General features: G+C 39.7%; 1 protein-coding gene across 2 annotated transcripts in view; it reads right to left on the minus strand.

The window, feature by feature from the left end:
- Positions 1 to 23,530, minus strand: part of LOC143756994 (teneurin-3) — a 171,627-nt gene that overhangs the window by 43,023 nt on the left and 105,074 nt on the right. For both annotated transcript variants that reach the window (XM_077247935.1, XM_077247934.1), the window contains exons 5-10: positions 22,610 to 22,848; positions 16,067 to 16,186; positions 8,669 to 8,883; positions 7,715 to 7,922; positions 6,903 to 7,004; positions 5,635 to 5,829 (exon numbers count right to left, since the gene is read on the minus strand). In XM_077247935.1, coding sequence (XP_077104050.1) covers positions 5,635 to 5,829; positions 6,903 to 7,004; positions 7,715 to 7,922; positions 8,669 to 8,883; positions 16,067 to 16,186; positions 22,610 to 22,848 — 1,079 coding nt within the window. The remainder of the gene's footprint in view (positions 1 to 5,634; positions 5,830 to 6,902; positions 7,005 to 7,714; positions 7,923 to 8,668; positions 8,884 to 16,066; positions 16,187 to 22,609; positions 22,849 to 23,530) is intronic.

The raw sequence follows: 23,530 nt of genomic DNA on the forward strand, positions 1-23,530 counted from the left end.
TCAGTGATGTGCAGATGCCATTTCAGCTTCCTGCTGTTATTCAAGAAATCTCTTAAAATTGAAGTATTACCATCATGTAATATAGAAACATAATGAGGGAACAATGTTTGCACAGTGGGAATATGTCTGATCCAGTAAAATGGCTTTATATTCTATGATCATGCAGCGCAATCATGGGACCAAATGATGCACATGAGAAGGAAGCAAATACCATGACAAATCCATCATCATGTTTTACAGTAGCAACAGACAATGTGTGTTGAAGGTATCATTTGGCTTTTCCCAAGCATAAACGCATGAAGATATAGAACACAGGTTGAAAGATGACTCAATCTGATCACATTAGTGTCTCTGATCTGTCGCTCAAGGGTCCAGATTTTGTGCTCTGGAAATAAATTACAGCCATAGGACGTGTGACGCACAGTTCTTGTTGAGACTTGGACAGAGGTACAAATCTGATTCAACGCACTGTTCCTCATTGCTTGAATTTGAAAAGATGGTCATCAAACTAAATGTGACTGCAGCTACATTATTATTTGTAATTTTGTTACTTCTTAAGCCAATCATTTTGTTTCATCTGGTCTTTATTATTTTGTGCAACTTTATAATAACTGCAGCATAAAGGCCCTGATATACTTCAAGAGAAATCAAAGAACATACTGATGTGATGTCATTTGTCACATCCTTAAGAAAATATGTAAATATATTAGTGGTGGGCCGTTATCGGCGTTAACGTGCTGCGTTAACGTGAGACTCTTATCGGGCGATAAAAAAAATATCGCCGTTAATCTATTCTCAAAGTTGGGTTGGGATCATAAAATAGCTTTTTCGAATATCGTTATATTTTCGCGCAAATCGCGCAGCAGGGTAATTTCCTGTCAGGGACACAAGGTGTATATTTTTACATGTTACGTTGATCGTTCCTCTCGTTACTTTACATGTTGTTAAATTGTTTCAAGCGCGCTACCTTTTTTATGGGCATGAGCGATGCTCAATTTACAAATGAATCACTCTTTTGGGTCGATTCTGTTCAAAGACTTCATCAACAAGTTGGCAGATCTGTCTAAATCGGTTCGCGAATCAGTTCTGTTCAGTTCCTGCACGCACTGAATCGTCTGAACTCTGAAGCGCTTTCAATCACACTCGACACGGAGTCGTAACAGGAAGATTTAAGAACATCAAGAGGTTTAGTCTAGTGAAAGCAAATCTGTAAATGCATCATATTTTTGCCAGCGATGAAGATCTTTATTAGTTGAACATCTTCGTAAGCTGTCTGTGAATGAATGATTCCACAGGACGATACATTCGATTTCATTTCATTCAGGTAATACATTTTACAACAGATTATTACCAGAGATGGGGGACTCGAGTCACATGACTTGACTCGAGTCAGACTCCAGTCGCAAATTTAAGGACTTGACTTGCTTGACTAAATTAAGAAAATGACTCGACTTGACTTTGACTTGAGATCCAATGACTTGAGACTTGACTTGACTTGAACTGTATGACTCGAGAATGACTTGATATACAATTATCATCGCAACATCAATTGATGAACAAAATGAAAGCAACGGCACCATTGACGCCAGTCATCAGATTCTGCGAGATTGCGTGACACTGCACAAGCCCAGAAAAAACATACATCGCTGTGAGCGCTCTAAATACAAAAACATCTCCCAGCATCGTTTCTTTTTGGATATAAACACTAGAAATTGACTATATTCATACAAGAAGATTTGCTGTACGCATAATAACTGGCATGGGATATCGGACGACCATCACAGCCTCGAACAGTCGAACTTCATTCACCACGTCTAAAAGTAAGCTATGGCTTGTTTAACCTGTTTGTTATAGTTAATTTGACTATCTTTAAATCGAGAATATTGGTCAAAACAGCATAGTTCCAATAGTTCCAAACAAGCCACAGAAAGAGTTATGCGTATTTGTGATTCAGTGACCTATTTGCTTAGTTCCAGAACGAATCTGCCGTTTTGAACATAAGTTAAATGAATGCTTCTATGACTCGTACATTAATACGGTTATTTGGCGCCACCTATTGGCGGTTTTAACTTCATAATTAAAAATATATAACTTGTATTAAGGGGATGCCAGTTTGAAGAATGCCTTTGGTCGCATAGGAATTATACTTGAATTGTGAATTGTTTAATACCTTTCAATGGTCTTCTGCAATGTATGAGGCATATTTATTTTTTCATGCCTTAATGTTGGCCTAATTTCAGTTACATTTAGATTTTTATTGTAGTAACCACTCAGCTATATGTGGAAATGCATATATTAAAAAAAAATGTTGCAAATAAAACCATAGTCCACAACTTGTGTAGTTTTAACTTATTTTAATATATAAATTCAGTGAAATCGTCAAACGTTTGTATGACTTGCCAGTGACTTGTGACCCAAGCTACGACTTGACTTGACTTGCTTGACATAAGGCAGTGACTTGACTTGACTTACCTTTATAAAAAAATTACTTGGACTTGCTTGAGACTCGAAGGTTAAGACTTGAGACTTGCTTGTGACTTGCACATGTGTGACTTACTCCCACCTCTGATTATTACACCACGATAGCACTACTAAAAAGTATGACATTATCCATACATTAATTTATAGGCTACAAAATAAATAAGCTACCATTGTGTACAGTTTATGAAATGAACACCCGCCATCCCGCGGTAATACGTCGTGCTTATTAATAATTAGCCTACTATGTTAAAAAAACGACGAAAACATGTTACTTGTTCACTTAATAAACATTTTGTTTAATGACAAATCGCTAAAGATGAAATTGGCCTCCCTTTCTGTCATTGTAATTGTGCGTTTTATTTATTTATTTTATATATTTTTTTGACCGATATTCGACTTTTGCTCCTCTATTGTCGAATGGCATTTTTGGCAGAAATTCACATCCCTACGCGAGGCGAATTATTCTCAAAGACTTACTTTTAGTCATTATTTGGGTAGCACACATATTCTGAATGCCTTCGGCAGAATTCAGATGAGCCATTTTAATCTAGATTAATTCCAAGATTCCAGTGAGATTAATCTAGATTAAAAAAAATAATCTATGCCCACCTCTAATATATATATATATATATATATATATATATATATATATATACAGGTCCTTCTCAAAAAATTAGCATATTGTGATAAAGTTCATTATTTTCCATAATGTAGTGATAAAAATTAAACTTTCATATATTTTAGATTCATTGCACACCAACTGAAATATTTCAGGTCTTTTATTGTTTTATACTGATGATTTTGGCATACAGCTCATGGAAACCCAAAATTCCTATCTCAAAAAATTAGCATATTTCATCCGACCAATAAAATAAATGTTTTTAATACAAAAAAAGTCAACCTTCAAATAATTATGTTCAGTTATGCACTCAATACTTGGTCGGGAATCCTTTTGCAGAAATGACTGCTTCAATGCGGCGTGGCATGGAAGCAATCAGCCTGTGGCACTGCTGAGGTGTTATGGAGGCCCAGGATGCTTCGATAGCAGCCTTAAGCTCATCCAGAGTGTTGGGTCTTGCGTCTCTCAACTTTCTCTTCACAATATCCCACAGATTCTCTATGGGGTTCAGGTCAGGAGAGTTGGCAGGCCAATTGAGCACAGAAATACCATGGTCAGTAAACCATTTATCAGTGGTTTTGGCATTACATTTACATTTATTCATTTAGCTGACGCTTTTTTCCATGGATATATCCAAAGCGACTTACAATTGCATATCCAAAGCGACAATTGCATATCCAAAGCGACTTACAATTGCATATCCAAAGCGACTTACAATTGCTATATTTCAGAGGTTGCACACCTCTGGAGCAACTAGGGGTTCGGTGTCTTGCTCAGGGACACATTGGTGTCTCACAGTGGATTCGAACCCGGGTCTCTCACACCAAAGGCATGTGTCTTATCCACTGCGCCATCACCACCCTGTTTGGCACTGTGAGCAGGTGCCAGGTCGTGCTGAAAAATGAAATCTTCATCTCAATAAAGCTTTTCAGCAGATGGAAGCATGAAGTGCTCCAAAATCTCCTGATAGCTAGCTGCATTGACCCTGCCCTTGATAAAACACAGTGGACCAACACCAGCAGCTGACATGTCACCCCAGACCATCACTGACTGGGGGTACTTGACACTGGACTTCAGGCATTTTGGCATTTCCTTCTCCCCAGTCTTCCTCCAGACTCTGGCACCTTGATTTCCGAATGACATGCAAAATTTGCTTTCATCCGAAAAAAGTACTTTGGACCACTGAGCAACAGTCCAGTGCTGCTTCTCTGTAGCCCAGGTCAGGCGCTTCTGCCGCTGTTTCTGGTTCAAAAGTGGCTTGACCTGGGGAATGCGGCACCTGTAGCCCATTTCTGCACACGCCTGTGCACGGTGGCTCTGGATGTTTCTACTCCAGACTCAGTCTACTGCTTCCGCAGGTCCCCCAAGGTCTGGAATCGGTCCTTCTCCACAATCTTCCTAAGGGTCCGGTCACCTCTTCTCGTTCTGCAGCGTTTTTTGCCACACTTTTTCCTTCCCACAGACTTCCCACTGAGGTGCCTTGATACAGCACTCTGGGAACAGCCTATTTGTTCAGAAATTTCTTTCTGTTTCTTACCCTCTTGCTTGAGGGTGTCAATGATGGCCTTCTGGACAGCAGTCAGGTCGGCAGTCTTACCCATGATTGCGGTTTTGAGTAATGAAACAGGCTGGGAGTTTTTAAAAGTCTCAGGAATCTTTTGCAGGTGTTTAGAGTTAATTAGTTGATTCAGATGATTAGGTTAATAGCTCGTTTAGAGACCCTTTTCATGATATGCTAATTTTTTGAGATAGGAATTTTGGGTTTTCATGAGCTGTATGCCAAAATCATCAGTATTAAAACAATAAAAGACCTGAAATATTTCAGTTGGTGTGCAATGAATCTAAAATATATGAAAGTTTAATTTTTATCATTACATTATGGAAAATAATGAACTTTATCACAATATGCAAATTTTTTGAGAAGGACCTGTATATATATATATATATATATATATATATATATATATATATATATATATATATATATATATATACTGTATATATATATATATATATATATATATATGCATTTTTTTCAAAAGCGTATTAAACAATCTATTCCCAGCATGTCTCTCTTTTCAGCTGTTTCACTAGGTCTTTCTCTCTCTTCTCGACCTTAAGGTGAGTTACTCATTCAGTTCAATGACAATTATAACATTGGCCAAGTGACCCAAACATAGACATCTAAAGAGTTCATTTCAAAGTCTATTGAATGTGGATCAATAGACTCAATTGGTTTTACCCAGAGAAAGCAAGAGGAAAGGAATTAAAAGACAGGAAATATTTTGTGTGCATGTAAGGGGTATTTTCTTGGCTGTCTGCCTTATCTCAATCCCACATGTAGAATCCATTTCAGTCAGTGGATGCTGTTAAATAGTGTGGCTAATTTATCACAACAAAACCCAGTCTTTAAGTCAGTACACTCATCCATGTAATTAGCTGCTCGATGGTGTTGCAAAAAGGGTTCTCCTCAACTACAATGAGCTACATGTGTTGTGGTTTCTTTACATACCTACTAAAATCAGTCCAGTTACCTTGAGCACAGTTGTCACCTTTAAAGCCTGGGTTACATATGCAGGAGCCTGTAACACATATGCCATGACCCCCACACTGGGCATCCATGCATTGACCACTGGGCACGTCACATTCAATCCCTTTCCATCCGCTGTAGCACTGGCAGCGACCACCATTGTACTGACCATTGCCGCTGCACAACACTGGGCACGCCGCTAATAGAGTGAAAGAAATTAGTTAGAAGGATAAAGGTATACAACAGATGGAAGAAAGTCACAAAACATGCCCAGAATGTCTTACTTTTGGGGTTGTTTTGAAATTTATACTTTATACTATATTATTATACTCTCATTATTGTAATACTGTAATGAAAGTCATCCTTTCTGGACACAATTTTATTTAATTTTAAAGTTACCCCTTAAATTAAATACAGTACATGATTAATATCTTAGTATTTTAATTCTATATAGGGTACAGTATAATGTTGATTTAGCCGATAATCACATTCTATGACTCGATCTGGAGTCACTAAATTTGGTCGATCTCACAAACCAATTGTAAGTAAGTAAGTAAGTAAAGTTTATTTATAGAGTTCTTTTCACAGATAAAATCATAAAGTGCTTTACAAAGTGCAACCACAAAATAAAACAGTATATAATCAGTAAAAATTACAACATTTAAAGAGCCAAAAATAAAACCCACTCAACTAAAAGGTTGTCTAAATAACAGTGTCTTGAGATGCCTTTTAAAAGAATCGACCGAGTCGGCCACACGGAGGAACAAAGGCAAGGTGTTCCACAGTTTGGGGACTACAGCCTGAAAGGACAGCTCTTCCCGAGTTTTATAGCGGGTCTTTGGGACCATTTGCAATCTAATGATGTAAAACCATAAAAGGTGCCACAGACAAACATTTAAAAAATATACAGATGAGGCTTTTGCACAATGTCTTTTTACAAAATAAATCAATAAATTGCACCCCTTTTTCTGGGGTTTTCTCAGCAGTTTTGTAACATAAGCATCTCCAAATCTCCTTTTTTTAAAAAGGTTTTCTAAATTTGATTAAATGTGACATCAAATGAGACCTTTTTCTCAGCAATGACAAATAGAGGGCTTAATTGTCATGAAGACAAAAAATGTATGGGTCCCAAAAGAAAATGTATATTAAAGCAAAATGTTTTTTTCTTTCTTTCTATTTTGTGGTTAAATATGACCCCAACATGTTCTTTTGTCAGGTTTTATGACATTCATCCTCATAGCCAAAACTATCATTACAACACCACACACACACCTCTCGAGCAATATGGTCCAAGGAATCCTGGGAAGCAATTACATGTGCCTGAGACACATTCTCCATTGCCATAGCAATTGTGTGGGCATTCCATCACCGACTCTGCACAAAGAAGACCAGATAATAAAATTGCAATTTATCTGTGGCAAATTAACTGCATTTTTACACTGCAATTGTATTTGTGGTATAAAAAGACACAGTACAACGTAATTGTGGTAAAAACACTACTAGAGTGTCTTTAAGAATTACAAAGAGTCTCTTTGGAAGTTGCCTACTGAATTCCCACTTAATAAATAAATGTATAAATAATTGAAAAGGCAAGTACTTTCCTTTGCTGTAAATAAAAGCAGATCATCCTCATGACCGCATAACATACAACATAAATTCATATTTGAAAATAAAAACAAACAACTCAGCAGCTCAAGGCTTAGAGATTTAGTCTGTTGGCCTCCATATTCCCTGGCCTGACAGAAAGAGATAGCAGCAGAATCAAACTTATTGATTAGCCAACAACTCAGGGCATGCTTCTGCACGCCTCATTATCACTGCTGCACTATCTCAGGCACTTGGGTGCAAGACAGAAATATAAAAAAAGGCCATTTGAAGGCACCAATAAAAGCTTGTTACAGTGGCCCAATTGCTCTGTCAAGCATCACATTACATAATGTTAGGTATGAAATTACATTTTCAGCTTTGGATACAGAAAAAAGCAGGAAACAAAATAACAAGCCACTCTCTGAAGCGCATAAACAAAGACGTGTATGTACTCAATCACATGATGTTACACAGTTATATTACAAATGCTAGCTCACCTAGAACTATTGTGTTGTATGAAACAGGTTCTACAGTGCGCCCATCATTGTAAAAGGCCAGGTGCCACACACCGGTGTGCAGGTACTGAATAAAGCCCGCCTGCTGAACGCTGACCAGAATCTCCAGTCGATCCCTGAGCTCCGGATCAAACGGAACTCGCTCTGGTGAGATGAGCCTACTGCCATCCAGAAGCTCCACAAAGTCATACTGAAACAAACAATTACATTTGATGACTATAATTCAGCAGTTGCCAAAAGCATTACAACAAAGTAAAAAGGCAAATTTAATGTCCAGACATTAAGGCATTTAAGCTTTTTTTTAATTTTTTTATTTGGCACCACAGAGTGTATTATCCACCAGAACTTCCAGTACTTCAAAAAGAACATTAAAATAAAAAGATAGCCCAACTAACTCAAGACTCTAAATTAAAGTTTCTCCAATTGATTTCCTACTGGTCAGCTACAAAAAGCAATAAGGAGACACATGGCAAATTGGAAGCAGCACTCAATAAGCTTGCTTTAGTTTATTGTGAATGGCTTTGGGGACACATTGATTGAACATCTACAATAAGTTGGACAGTTTTCCTCAGCACACACAAAAGATGCCGCTTTTATTGACAGCTGTGAGTGTTAAACATCCAGCCAATCACTGAGACAGAGAGAAAATGTCTTTTTGTTGGAGTAGTTTGTTTTGTTTTGTCTTGATTAAAGTAGGATCTTGTGGAAAACCTTTGATGGCTGATTCCTTTATCTCTTGTTTTATATTAAATCGATTCAGTCAATACTTTGCAGACAACGGCTTATATAAATGCAAAATAATCAAGCAAATTCATTCATTTTGGAAGATAAAAGATATATCCTTTGTCTTTTTGTTTAAATAACGAATTAAATAACTAATTTTAGTCACTTATGACTTAATTAAGATTAAGTTTGAAGACTTTGATATTGTTTTACCTGTGTGTGTGAGGGTGGAAGACCCCTCCTTCCATAGACTCCAATTAGGGCATTTTTCTGAATGGAAATATTAAACTTGAGGAAGTGGGGTTGTTGAATGAGAAGTCTGGACCTCCAGAAAACACCTGGTGGAACAGCATGTGCTACCTGCTGACCCAACTCCACCTGCCCTGTGTCCAATGTGGCGTTATATTGCAGCATCACTCCTACCCTTCCTACGAGCAGACACATATTAAAAGAAATATTAACACATCAATAACTAAAAATGTACTTCATACAGCAATTTAAATGATATTTAGATTAAAGTTACACAACCGTTAAAACGTTTGGGTTCAGGAAGAGAAATTAATTAATTCTGAGAAATTAAAGAGGAAAATACCCCTAGAGTCTGCGAGAGCGGGGGCGGAAGATGACTCAATGTTGGACAACATGGTTAACGACTTTGGAATGCAAACGGATATGAGTATGGAGAGTAATTCACAAAAGACTAGTTCAGGTTCTGCAGTTAGCAAAGTCATTGAACTCCAAGCTTGTGTCTGTGGCTGGAGCAAGGCGACAACGGTCAGGGGTTTGAAGATTCATCAAGGGAAAATGAAATGCTTGAGAGAGAAGGGACAAGGGCCTCGCATTGATCAGTACTTCTTACGAAGTCAGTCAAGTCAGTCGAATGAAATCCAGCGACAGGAAGCAAACCACAGTTCGCAGGATATCAGCACCCCTGTCATAGAGGAGAGGAGGGTTTGCACAGTTAGTGATGAACACATTGATACTTGTGAACCCGGTCAGATTAACCAGCAAAAGAGAGAAAAGAACCTCAACGGGCATAGGCCTGGAGTTAGATGGCCAAGAGATTGTGAGAAAACTGCATGAGACACGGTAAACACAGATCTATGCTTTGCATTGGGAAGATTAACTGGTACAGTTGAAAAGAAGCTGGATAAATTTGGGGATACCATTTACGCATATGGAAGTGAGAGGTTTGGTGTGGAAAAAAGGAAGGAAAAGGTACAAACTACTCCTGGAATGTCTAGACGGCAGCAGAGAATTGAAGGGTTAGTTAGAGAAAGGAGGAGATATTTGGAGAAAACGCATACAGATGCAAAAAGGCATGAGCCTATGTCAATTCCGTCAGACATCCCACCTATCAATCCACCAGAATACCAAATGGTCTGTGCACCTAAGTGGAAAGTGATAGAGCAGGCTGTGAGAAAGGCAAGGGCTTCATCATCTCCAGGGCCTAATGGAGTTCCGTACAGAGTGAACAAGAGTGCTTCAGGAGTTCTACGAATTCTGTGGAAATTGATAAAAGTGGCATTGGAAAAGCAGGTTGTACCTAGAGCATGGCGCCGAGCAGGTGGAGTCTTTATACCTAAAGAAAAAGATGCTACAAGCATCAGTCAGTTTCGTCCTATTTCACTATTAAACGTCGAAGGTAAGATTTTCTTCAGCATTATTGTTCAGAGATTGTCAACCTACCTATTAAAGAATGGCATCATTGACACTTCAGTTCAAAAAGCGGGCATTCCAGGGTTCTTAGGATGCTTAGAACACATCAATGTTATCTGGCAACGAATTCAATCAGCTAAAAAGGAGAGGAAGGAGCTCCATGTGACATTCCTGGATTTGGCTAATGCATATGGTTCAGTGCCACATGAGCTTCTTTGGGCAGCATTTGAATTTTTCAGGGTACCGATGTCGATAACAAATTTAGTGAAAGCCTATTTTGGAGATTTGCAATTTAGTTTCTCAACTCCAGAATTCAGCACTACAGGGCAATGCTTAGAGGTTGGAATAATTGCAGGATGCACAATTTCTCCACTGGCTTTTACCATGGCAATGGAAGTAATCATTAGGGCATCAAAATGGGTAGTAGGAGGAGAGCGCTTGGCTTCTGGGATGCGACTACCACCAATCAGAGCATACATGGATGACATGACAACCATGACTACAACAGTAGCCTGCACTAATCGGTTATTGGGTAAGTTAACCGACAACATTGAATGGGCACAAATGCAATTTAAGCCCTCTAAATCAAGGAGCATCTCGATAATTAAAGCCAAGTTGATAGATAAAACATTCTTCATTAATGGTGAGGCAATACCAACAGTTTCTGAGAAGCCAGTGAAGAGTCTTGGGAGATGGTATGATGGGGATCTAAAGGACACAGTTCGAGTGGGAGAAGTTAGACGACAAGCAGTGGAAGGGTTGAAGAGCATAAACAGCTGCGCTCTACCAGGGAAACTAAAACTCTGGTGCTTTCAGTTTGTTCTGCTGCCTAGGTTGCTGTGGCCACTGACTGTACGAGGTTTCTTTGACAACAGTGGATAAGCTGGAATCGTTAATAAGTTCATATATCAGGAAGTTATTGGGAGTTCCACGCTGCCTCAGCAGAGTGGGACTTTATAGTAAAGGAGTATTGCAGCTGCCAGTCTCTGCTTTAACCGAGAAGTTTAAGTGTGCCAAGGTCAGACTGGAAATTACCTTAGTAGAGTCACGCAACAAATGTGTAAGGGAGGCAGCACCTGTGTTAAAAACTGGTAGAAGGTGGTCAGCAAAGAAATCTGTGGAAGAGGCAAAGGCTGACCTTTTTGGTGCAAAATGACCTTTTTGATTGCAAATTGGTGATATCGTGGGGCAGATACAGCATGGAAGAGGGGGTTTTGGGCTCAGTTTAGCTCCTCCTAAATGGCACAAGGCAGACCCAGCTCAAAGGAGGAAGCTCGTAGTCAACGAGTTGCAAAAGCAGGAGGAGAGGATGAGGTGTATAAAGGCCATTTCCCAGGCCAAGCAGGGAGAGTGGATGAGATGGGAGAGTGTGGAACAACGCAAGATGGGCTGGCAAGACCTTTGGTCAATGGAAGAGAGTAGGATCAGTTTCCTTATCAGGTCAACATATGATGTTCTCCCATCACCACAGAACCTAAACCTCTGGGTAGGAGAGGATCCCTCTTGTCCTTTGTGTTCATCACCTGCCACATTAAGGCTCATAGCAAAGGTCGGTTTACTTGGGGTCATGACCAAGTACTCTGATGTTTGGCTTTAGCATTGGAAGACAAGCGTAACATGACCAATAAGTCGCCACCTGTTCTAGCAAAACATTACACACAGAAGACAATATTCCTCCGCCCAGTCAGGCAACCACCAAGAAAAGGTGTTAAAACCGATTCTCGCTCAGGACAACTGGAAGCTGCTAGGGACTGGAAAATGCTGGCTGATCTTGATCAACGGCTTATTTTTCCACCTGAGATTGCCACCACTAACCTCCGACCAGATATTGTTTTGTGGTCTGGATCAGCACGCATTGTTCAACTGATAGAGTTAAGAGTGCCATGGGAGGATGCTGTAGATGAGGCATATGAGAGGAAGAAACTGCGGTATGCTCAGCTGGCCACTGAAGCAGAACAGCGAGGATGGAGAGTCCGGGTTTATCCAGTGGAAGTGGGTTGTTGAGGATTTGTGGCACACTTCACAACCCAGTTCCTCAGAGACGTCGGATTCAGTGCCCAAGAGTTGCGTCGCACAGTAAAGCACTTATCTGAAGCAGCAGAGAGGAGCAGCAACTGGCTGTGGTTGAGACGGAAAGAGGCTGGCTGGCTGTGTACAGGCCGCCATGCTACGGTTTTGAAAAATTCTTGAAAATTTGAAGAGTTTATTTGTATAGTTTGCATAGTAATTACAGTTATTACGTTCCTGTGTATTTTGCGTGAATCAGGATTGGTGTTTGGACCGATATTGTGTTTTGCGGTTGTATGTCATACGGAACCGTTGCCACTGACCGTTTTAAAGTCCGCAGTGGGGCTCGACAGCCTTAGTCAAACGGGTTGGCGCGTATGGTGAGGAGAGGTTGTGGAGAGGTTCTGAGATTGTGGTTCGGTCACATGTGAACTACGAAGAAGGAGCAGCCTCAGCAGCAGGAGGGATGTAAAGGTCTGCAAGCTGGGCTGAGTTGAGTGGGGGACGGAGGGGGGTGACTCTGGGACGCCAGAGTCACTGTCGAGCCCTCTTGAGGTGTCGTTGGCTAGTCGACGAAACACTGAGGATGAAAGGTGCCCACTTGAAGACCCTAGAGATGTCCCCTCCTCTGCTCAATCCAGAAGGTTGTCATGAGGGGGCCACACTTTGGTTGGAGCCGTAGTGTGTGCAAATACACTGCAGCTATTAACACCAGACAGAAGGAGATTCAAATCACCATTTGGAAAGAAGCGTAAATGGATGGAGAAGCATAGGTTACTGTAAAGCTATGTCTTAGTTGGTGCTTATCTTGGCGAAAGCCGAGTACAAATCAGCATGAAGTTTTAACATCTACTCTAGTGTAATGAAAATCAGATGTTTTTTTACTCATTACTACACATTAAAATGATCAAAAATGACAAAAAGCCCTTTATGTTACAAAATGTTTCTATTTAAAATAAAATGCTGTTCTGTTTGAATGTTTTTCTTAAAATAATACTGAAAACGAATCATTATTAAAATATATAAAATAATGTTCCAAACATTAATAATAAGAAGAAATAATACAAAATGTTTCATGAACTGTAGCATACATAATACTGAACCCACAAGTCCAGAAAACTGTTCCATTCATATTATTATATTATTTGAAGTTTATTCACAGTTCACTTATCAGACTTAAATGTGTTGTTAGATACAATTAAGATACTTTAGTGTTGGGTACTTGTATAGCATTTTCTAATTATTATTTGTTTTCTTGTCTGCCCAAAGTTGATTCATGACAACAAACCCAGTCAATTACCATTCCTTTCTAATGCAGTCAAGATTCATGTTTAAGTTTAGCCTGGTCAAATTTGACAATCATTGACCCATCTGAACTAGTTACAATTAAGAATCAAAAGAAAATTTACGTTAAACTTATTTTTTATATTTATGTTCAGAGATAAATGGGCTTGTCAATGTTTTATTTATTTTTTTCAGATGAGTCTCTAAATTTCAAATATTACTCTAAAACTTGCAGTAGGCATTTGCTATGCTCTTTCATACTCTCCAAATGCTATCAATTGAAGACAGTTGACAGAGTTTATACAACACAAGCAAACATCTTTATATCATACTTCAGAAAGAGGCAGTTCGTCAATTAAATGAACACAATATAACATGGCAGCTTCGCATTCGGAGTGAGGAAATAGTCTTTTATTGGTTCGCTTCAAACTGGTGCTTTCTAAAGATGGTAATTAGGACAAACCCAGCACAGTGGGTGCTATTCTTTGGAGATTGTCACTCCTCAAGCAAAAGATACCACCACTATATTTACATTCACAACCTTTTTTAACTTATTTTATCCATCAGGAATTGCTTGGATTGTAAAAAAAATTACAGTTGCATACTAGAATAGACCAAAGTGGTTAGCTGTCCTTGGTGGTTGATTTATATGACTTTATATCTCTGAAGACTAAAATATTTTAATATAATTTAATTATTTAATATATTATGTATCTGTATTATTATTCTTTATTAGTATTCATAATTTGTTGTATTATCTTATGACGTTTAAAATGCATGAGTTATACTATAGATTGCATGCACACATGTGTTTAAGGATCATATTTTAGACACAGAGAGGGGAGCTGGGACAGTTATACATTTTGCTTAGAGCTATGTGTGCAATATAACATGTTCCACTGATAATGATACATCAAATGTGTACAGTTGGCATATTCTTTACAAGGAAAGGAATGTTTTTCAACTGATGCAAATGTACCACTAATGCATACACAGAGGGATAGTTTCTTAATATGGAAAGTGGATTGTGCCATGTTTAAGCATGAGGTATACATTCCATTTTAAACATAAGCAACATGTTTTGCTACCTTACAAGGGAGTTGTCAATCCTTACTGTATTTACTCAGAAAAACATAAAGGCATGATGGGGTGAGAGGATGGAGAACATAGAAGCATGAGGGGGTGAGGGAGGAGAAACACAGATAAACTATTACAGCTGGCATGATGGGGTGAGGGTATAGAGAAATGGGGAACAGAGAAATCTGGGATAAAGACCACCTTGCCTGTAACCTTATTCTTCTATGCCTGTTTCTCTCATATGTCTGAGACATGTATAGACATAATAAATAAGAGATCTCTCTTGTGGCTTCCGTGATTCAACAATAATGGGGAAAATCATGATTTTCAAATCTATAATTGTGACTGTATATCTCAATATTTGACTTTCTATCTTTCAAATGCAACTTTGTTTCTTGTAATTGTGACTTTACATATCACAATGTGATTTTATATCCCTCAACTGCAACTTTCTTTCTTGTAATTGTGACTTTATCTCACAATGAGATTGTATATCTCTCAACTGCAGCATTGTGAGATATAGTCACAATTACAAGAAAAAATGTTTCAATTGTGATATAGTCAAAAGTACAGGAAAAATGTTGCAAGTGAGAGATATGAAGTCACAATTACAAGAATCAATGTGACAATACAGGTATCGCTGTTGCAAATTGTTTCTTTTAATTGTGACTGTATATCTCACAATTTGACTTACTATCTTTCAAATGCAACATTGTTTCTGGTAATTGTTACTTTATATCTCAGAAATGCAACGGTTTCTTTTTATTGTGATTTTAAATCTCACAATGTGGCTTTCTATCTCTATCTTTATTTTTTTATTGTTACTTCATATCTTACAGTTTGACTTTCTTTTATTCAAATGCAACATTGTTTCTTGTAATTGAGACTTTATATCTCACAATGTGACTTTCTACCCCTCAGATGCAACATTGTTTCTTGTAATCTCACAATGTGACTATATCTTACAATTGTGACTATTTCTCAATGACTATCTCACATTTGCGACTTTATTTATCACAACTGACTGTATGTCTAACGCATTCTCATCCTTTGGCGTCATATGTGACGCCATATGACAAAATGGCGAAATACTACGCACATGGCACCCTTTATCGTCAATATAACACGCACTGTGATGGGTAGGTTTAGGTGTGGGGTAGGGTCTGCATCTCATATTCACGCTAAAGTATGCCAGTCAACTTTATGACGCCTTGGTTTTGCGTGTTATATTCACGCTAAAGGGTGCCATGTGCGTAGTATTTCGCCGTTTTGTCATATGGCGTCACATATGCCGCCAAAGGATGAGAACGGGCTCGTATGTCTCAATTGACTTTATACTGCATCTCAACTTGTAACTGTTTATCTAACAATTAATGTTTAATATTTTACTCTAACACAAAAATGGGTACTATACTGTACTAAGAACAAGAAAGAAATTGAAAAGAAAACACTTCTCTACAAATTAATATGCTGCTTGACTGCAATGTATGAAATGTATAAAGTATATCTAAAATATCTCATAGTGATGTGAAAAGACAGTTCTCTGTGATTATAAGGTCATTGATTTCAGCCTTGAAATGTTACCATCTGCAGAAATTGCAGTCACAGTGTTGGTCGGGAACGTCACTGGTTTGGCTTGTCCATTCTCAAAGGCGTGATTATCCACATCCTTCAGTTTCCAGTTCAGGCCAAGTATATGCATGGCTGCGACAGAAAGCAATTAGGATCATGAAACGGAACAGCAAGCACATATCATGTCATGAGACATTCTCATTTGCAAAAAGATATAGTTTAAAAGCTGTTGAAAGCCATTTTAGAAGGTGATTTGCACTCTCCTTTACGCATGTGTTGGACACAAGCACAGTGCATTAAAAAAGAAAACCTCTCCCTCATTAGAATCTGCTCTGAATAGTGCACAATGTCTTTTTTGCTGTTTGAAAACATTTTCTTTGAATTATCGCTGCATGGGGTCTTGACGAAAACTATTTTGAATATACTTCAGATTAGCTTTTAGCTTGTTACTGAAAACTGCTTGCTGAGGAAATTAAATCAGTTTCCAGTGATTAAAAGGGAAGAAAATGCGAAAATCAAAAACCTGTTATATAATACAAGAGTTTCTCTCATTCTCCTTGCTACTCTCCTCTCTCAATCTTTTCTTTCCTCCATTCTCTCTTCAAAACTTCCTCTTCCTCATGCACTGCTGTCAAATCTTAGGCAAACACTTTCTAGTTTTTTGTTTTTTTTAACCGCTCGATGTGTGTGAAAACAGCTAGGGAAAAGTCTCCTTCAAAGTTCACAGCGAGGGAGCTTGCTGAGGAGGCAGCACTTCACACACCTCTCTTCCTCTCGGTTTGATCTTTGGAGGGATGAATGTTTCTAACAGGCCTTCAGCAGGGGGGAGGAGCCTCCAACTGCGGCAAATAACTCACAGTGGGGAAACAATGTTAAGAAATCTGAGAGAATAAAACAATTTGAGGTTATAATATTTGTAAGGGATAACAGCGTGAATATAGATTGTTGCAGACAATAAGTAAGATCAATTCATGTTGCTTTTGCTTAGCAGCAGTTATTAGTTACTTAATTGATGTCTTTTTCTAGTATATGTGTGTGTATATGACTTCCTCTGTGGCAGGGGCGGAGCTAGACTCGTAGTACAGTGGGGGCGGAGCTTCATCACAGGGCCCTCTGCTACCAAATCATTTTAAAATTAATACCGTTAATGTTCCGTCTTTCATATGGATAGTGTCGGATAGCCAGCCTGAAGAGAATGCAAAGGCAAAATTCTAAAAGGATAAATCTCTCAATGTGTCCAAATGTAGACCCTATATTAGGGTTGAGCCGATAGACGATAGTATCGTGTATCGACGATAGTCAGAGATATCGCTGATGGCAGATGCATTTGACGATATCAATACGATAATTGGCTTGTTTTTCCATTAATGTATTAAAGTATTATTATTATAAAGCTAGTATTGTTATTAAATTAATATTAAGAACTACAATTAATTTGTCTTGCCTAAATTCATAACGACATCACTGCCTAACACTTGTGACAACACCGACACGTGCGTATGGGGACTCCTCTAAGAAAATGTTTTTAAAACCGACAAAAAAAAAAAAACACATCCCACATCAAGATTGAATTGCAAGATGATCCATTCACAAATTGTCAAGAGTGCTTGTTTTAACAGACGCATCATTCTTATACAGAGCCAAGATGAAAACGGCATCGTTGTTCGTCAGTATTTTGTTTCCATAACACATTAACAAAATGTTTAATGACGCTAATAAAACTAAAAAAATACAATTACTAAATATGAATAATAATATCACTAAAATGATATAGGCCTAATAACAGTCTTTAGTTCACAAACACAGCACAACTCTGGCATCTGTGAAAATCAAAAGCAGCATCAAACACTTGTTTAACGAGAAATATTCTTCTAATTTTTTCACTGTCATTAATGTAGGTTCACAAGAGAAATATTAAGCCAGTAAATTAAGATAGTCGCTACACCGTTATATCCATTGTCGTCTCTGAGAGAATGCAGCGTTAATGCAGCGACAGATGCTGAAAGCTCAGTCCGTTTCTGCTTTCACTTTCAGTTAATGAGTGCGTTTACATGCACTTTTCTTAACCCGATAATGCTGAATAAACTGACAATGCATATGGTCATGTAAACGCATTAAGCCGTTTTCCTTTATCGGAGTCAAGTCATAAGTTTAAGTATAAACCGATCGACTCAGCTAGATTTGTGCCCCTTATTCAGATTTCTTCAGGCATTTAAAACGCATGAACCCGCGTTCTTTGGGCTTATTGAAGTCCGCGTATGTGAAGTGCATCCAGACAGAGAGGTAGGAGGACATATATCGAAAACTCAGACTCTTTCTTGACCCAAGCAATTATTAAAACGTGTTCTCATCTCGTGCAGAATTACAGTCAAAATGCTGCATCTGTAACGGCATGAGAGGATAATGTGTGTCAGAGTATTTCAACATGTTAGCAGGAAATTTACGGAGTCAGATACAAACATTATTAGGATATTTTTTTACTTCACTATGCCAGGAAATAACCTGATTTAGCCTATTAAAAAACACTCCACCTTTGCTGGCAAAATAGAAAAAGTTTCTCGTATATAAAACAAAGTAATAAAACAAGCAAATTAATGAGTAAATAATCAAGTTAATAACCAAATAAGTAAGCCCCGCCCCCCTCACGATAATATCGTGTATCGCCCATCTCACAGGCTGACGATAGGACGATATGAAAATGGAGCGTATCGCCCAACACTACCCTATATCTTATTAAATTATAAATATTGTATTTTATTTATTGTATTTAAAGTTTTTTCACACAATATTTCAATTGAAATTTTCAATCCAGTGTCATAGTGTCTGGTTTGTGTTCCCTGGGTTGTCACTAGAGGTCCTCGTTCTCACGGTGTCTTTCACGATTGACTTCAATTCCCAGCATTCTGTCGGTCATTCATCAGTTCATTGCACTCAGCTGTTTCCCATCACCTTGTTAGTTTTGTGTATATATACCCTGTCTGTTTCAGTGTTTGTCACGGAGTCCTTGTATATTGTCCCCCCACTCCCGTTGTTATTTCTAGCCTGTTTCTAGTGTTTGTATTTTATGTTTTTGGATTGCCATTTTTGATTTTGACCTTTGCCTGGACTGGTTGTGAGTACGGATTACCCTTTAAATAAAACTGTTTTTGGATCTCTATTCCCTGTGTGTGCGTGTCGTGACAGAAGGACTCCGTCATGCAGAGATCCAGCGGTATGGGGTCTCCAAAGTCTCCAGCCACTGAGAGGGGGAAGAAACAGCAGAGGGGGAATTCTCAACCTAAAGAGATTCCTCCTCGTATGAACATCTTAGAGTGTTTTGCACTGTGGGCCCGATTGACTGAGGAAGCTGATTTGAAGAAAGCTTCCACACCCCCTTCAGATCATCCCATAGAGTCGTTCGAGGGAACCCGGCTGGTAAAATTGTATGGGGTCCGCGGAGGTCATAGGAGAGGAGGTACTAGAGGGGAGTCCAGGTATCACTCTCCTCCTCGATCCTTCATGGAACCTGAGGTGGTGAGGTCCAGCCTAGACTTCTATCTGCCGCCGATCTCATCCAGTCCTGAGCCTGCCTGTCGCTATCAGAGGCGGCAGAGGAGGAGGAGAGGGAGAGCTTCCGGCGATCCTGACATCCCCTAATAGCCCGCTGTCTCCCTGGAGGTCGTCCCCGAACAGCCCGCTGTCTCCCTGGAGGTATTCACCTGAACAGCCTGCTGTCTCCCTGGAGGTCGTTCCCGAACAGCCAGCTGTCTTCCCGGAGGTTGTCCCAGAACTCCCCATCATCAGTTCTGCCTTGGCCAGGAAGGCTGTGTTCCTTTTTTTATGTAGTAGCAGTTCTGCAGGCATGGAGGAAGCAGATGAATTCTGCTGTTCCTGAGCCGGAGCCAGTGTCTGCTGTTCCTGAGCAAATGTTTGTTCCTGAGTCGGCGTCTGTTCCTGAGTCGGCGTCTGTTCCTGAGCGGGCGTCTGTCCCTGAGCGGGCGTCTGTCCCTGAGCGGGCGTCTGTCCCTGAGCGGGCGTCTGTCCCTGAGCGGGCGTCTGTCCCTGAGCGGGCGTCTGTCCCTGAGCGGGCGTCTGTCCCTGAGCGGGCGTCTGTCCCTGAGCGGGCGTCTGTCCCTGAGCGGGCGTCTGTCCCTGAGCGGGCGTCTGTCCCTGAGCCGGCGTCTGTCCCTGAGCCGGCGTCTGTCCCTGAGCCGGCGTCTGTCCCTGAGCCGGCGTCTGGTCGACCCATCTGTCCCCGATGGGTCGTCTGCTTCGCCCTCGCCGCCCGATGGACTGTCTGCCTCGCCCTGGCCGCCCGATGGACTGTCTGCCTCGCCCTGGCCGACCGATGGACTGTCTGTTTCGCCCTGGCCGCCCGATGGACTGTCTGCTTCGCCCTGGCCGCCGGCTAGACCATCACCCCCTGTTTCTGTTCCCTTCCATGGACCTGGACCCCCATCCCTCCCCCTGATCCTCCACCGTACCACCTCCCTCCTGGACTCTTGTTTTGTTTGTTTTTTGAGGGTCTTGGAGCGTCTGGTAGCCGCTCCGTAGAGGGGGGGTTATGTCACAGTGTCTGGTTTGTGTTCCCTGGGTTGTCCCTAGAGGTCCTCGCTCTCACGGTGTCTTTCATGTTTTTGGATTGCCATTTTGGATTTTGACCTTTGCCTGGACTGGTTGTGAGTACGGATTGCCCTTTAAATAAAACTGTTTTTGGATCTCTAGTCCCTGTGTGCGTGTTGTGACATCCAGTTGTTTCAACTGGTTTTGTAGAGTTTTAGAATGTTTGAGCATTGTGTATGATTGTCAACAATCTGGCATTATCTAAACATGAACTGTTGACGAAACGCACTTAGGCCAAGAAACGAATGCAGTGAGCAGTATATACAGAGCTCTTTAATTCGTTTTAAAGACGTTTTAAATTTGTTTTAAATTCGTTTAACCTCGTTTTATTGTAATGAATTCAACAAGGCATGCTGTGTCTTTGAAGCAACCAAGGCTAAATAATTTGTTCGTTTTTTTCGTGATTTGTATGGATGACACGCAGCGACATATACAGTACTATCAGCTGTATGATGTGTTTTTACCCTGAAATGTTTAATTTCGAGAGAGACCCGGTGCACGCAGTGACGGAGACAAAATAAACTTGCTAAAAAGAGATCCAGCGCGAAAGAGAGGCAAACAAAAACGGATGTTCTTAATTTATGTTGCTTTGGACTATTTTCATTTTGTACTGTTTTAATTATTTAATTTAGCTGCAATACAAATTTAAAATGTCACAAGAATAAGATTCTGTGTTTCTTATTTTGCATCGCGAAGGAAATAAACTCTGAACTCGATGCAACCCTGTTTTAAATAAATAAACTGTCCCGACACTTTATTTAAACCTTGAAATGTGCTATGGGTTTCAAACTTAATTCATTTTAGAGTTATTTTACATTTTCATTGGTTTTTATATTGAAAGCAATACTATTTAGTTAGTCTGTTATTTTGTGTAGCCATGTCAACAAAATCAGTCTTTTTTCTGATTTGTTCAATGTATGGATCTGTTTTGAAAAAATTCTTCCGTTGCTTCGGCCGGGTATCACTGTCAGTCATCTCAATTTCGTGAATGATTCACAAAACAATAATTTAGCAGATTAAAGACGAGCATCTTCATTTTCGTTTTCTGACGCGATCGGCTGACAATCTTCCTTCATCAGTTTTGTCGTCTGTGCAGCGGCTCTACTGGAATGTAGCAAATGTATGTTGTAATTTGCCATTGATAATTAAACAAAACGCTTGACCTTCACTAAATAAACAGTTAATAAACTCGCTAATAAACGGTTAATTATTTAAGAATCAAGAACGGTAAAACATAAACGCTGTCAGCTACAATGAGATTCGATCTCTGATCGCTTGAAGCTCCATGAGGCTCATGTTGTTGCGTTGACCACAGAGCTACCGTCTGAACGCTGTTATCATAACGTCTTTTATGCTCTTGCAAAGCCTCATTGATGTAGCCGCCTAATATTTTTATATTGCAATGTTTTAGAAATATTTTCATTATTTATTCAATTTAATTTCAGTAATGTCAGGATTATGATTATGAATTTGTTTAACTACAATGTTTCACTTGAAAGCTGGTAGCAGATGAATTCAATCGCTCTGAATGAGCCGCGGCGCGGCGGCAGATTACGCAATAGAGACAATAAACGGACACTTTTCAAAGTCTGTGATTGTAGCGCCTCTTAGCGGTAAAAGGCAGCAAATACACACCCACAATTTAAAAGTATTATTCTGGTTGAGTACCAACTGTACTTTGCCTGGGCCCCGTTCCTGTCCAGTGACGAAATATTGGCGGCGTTTGAGGGGCCCCTAGTTGGCACGGGGCCCTGGGGCGGACACACGCTATTGCTCTGTGGGACTGGGAGACTATTTAGAGCAGAGCACCAGGTGTTTTGGCCACAGATGGTTGGGGAAGAAAAACTCCACCTGATGAGCTATTTCGCTATCTCTGATGGGGGTAGGCTGTATAAAACAGCTCACACCTGAGTACCTCATGGTCACATAAGCTAGACACACATACACAGTTACCTATGCAGTAGCAGAGCAGAATTGACAGCAGGGTGGCCACTCCTACGGCACTGAGAGCGGTGCATTTCCACGAACACCGTTTAGGCGACTTGTTAAATTTGAATGCACCTCTTGATAGTGTGTTGTGGGTTAAGGGACGGGCTGGCGGAGAGTAGACAGCCCCGGTCGCCATGGTGTAACCGGGATTAGGAGTTGTGAAGAGAGATGTGGTGCCTGTTCCAGTCTTAAGCAGGAAGTGCCTAGGGAAAGAAGATAAGATATGGAATGATGAAATATAAAAACAATAACTTTGCTGAAAACTTTTAGAGCGAGCTGTGAACAAAACCTAAGGTTAAAAAGTGGTGTCTTTTTTAGGAGTTATTAAAAAGTTTGACATTTTGAGAACTTTAAATTAAACCTTTTTCCTTGACGTATCAATATTTTTTTTATCACTATAGAAACAGCAATTTTATTATCTATGTAACAAAAGTTGTAATTTAATAAACTGTTATTTAAATTGTAATAACTACATTGATTTAAAGGGTTGTCATTGTAATGTTATGTTTACAGATCCTGTTCTTATAAAATGAATGTCTCTAATGATGGGCTATGATGGAAAGAAGCGCACAAAGTCAAGTCAAAGTGAACAGCGGTTAACTGAACTCTAGATTCTATGATAAGAAACATAACCCATAATGATGTGTATGAATCAGCATTTGAAGGCAGTGTTTTGCTCTGCTTTTCATCAGTGGCGCTCCACCCCTGCCGAATCTTCTGCGCCACAGCAAAATAAATCATACTTTACCTGGGTTGTGAATGTTAAGTTTGCTGTCTGATTTAAATGTGATGAGAACACAGTATACAACAAAATGAAGGCAAGAAGATGCATTTTGAGCTGGGAATTGGTCATAAAAACTCACAAACATTTGAAAACCTGTCAAT

The sequence above is a fragment of the Siphateles boraxobius genome, unplaced genomic scaffold (genome assembly GCF_051911475.1).
Source record: "Siphateles boraxobius isolate OS27281-9 unplaced genomic scaffold, OSU_SipBor_1 3, whole genome shotgun sequence".
Classification (NCBI taxonomy): Eukaryota; Metazoa; Chordata; class Actinopteri; order Cypriniformes; family Leuciscidae; genus Siphateles; species Siphateles boraxobius.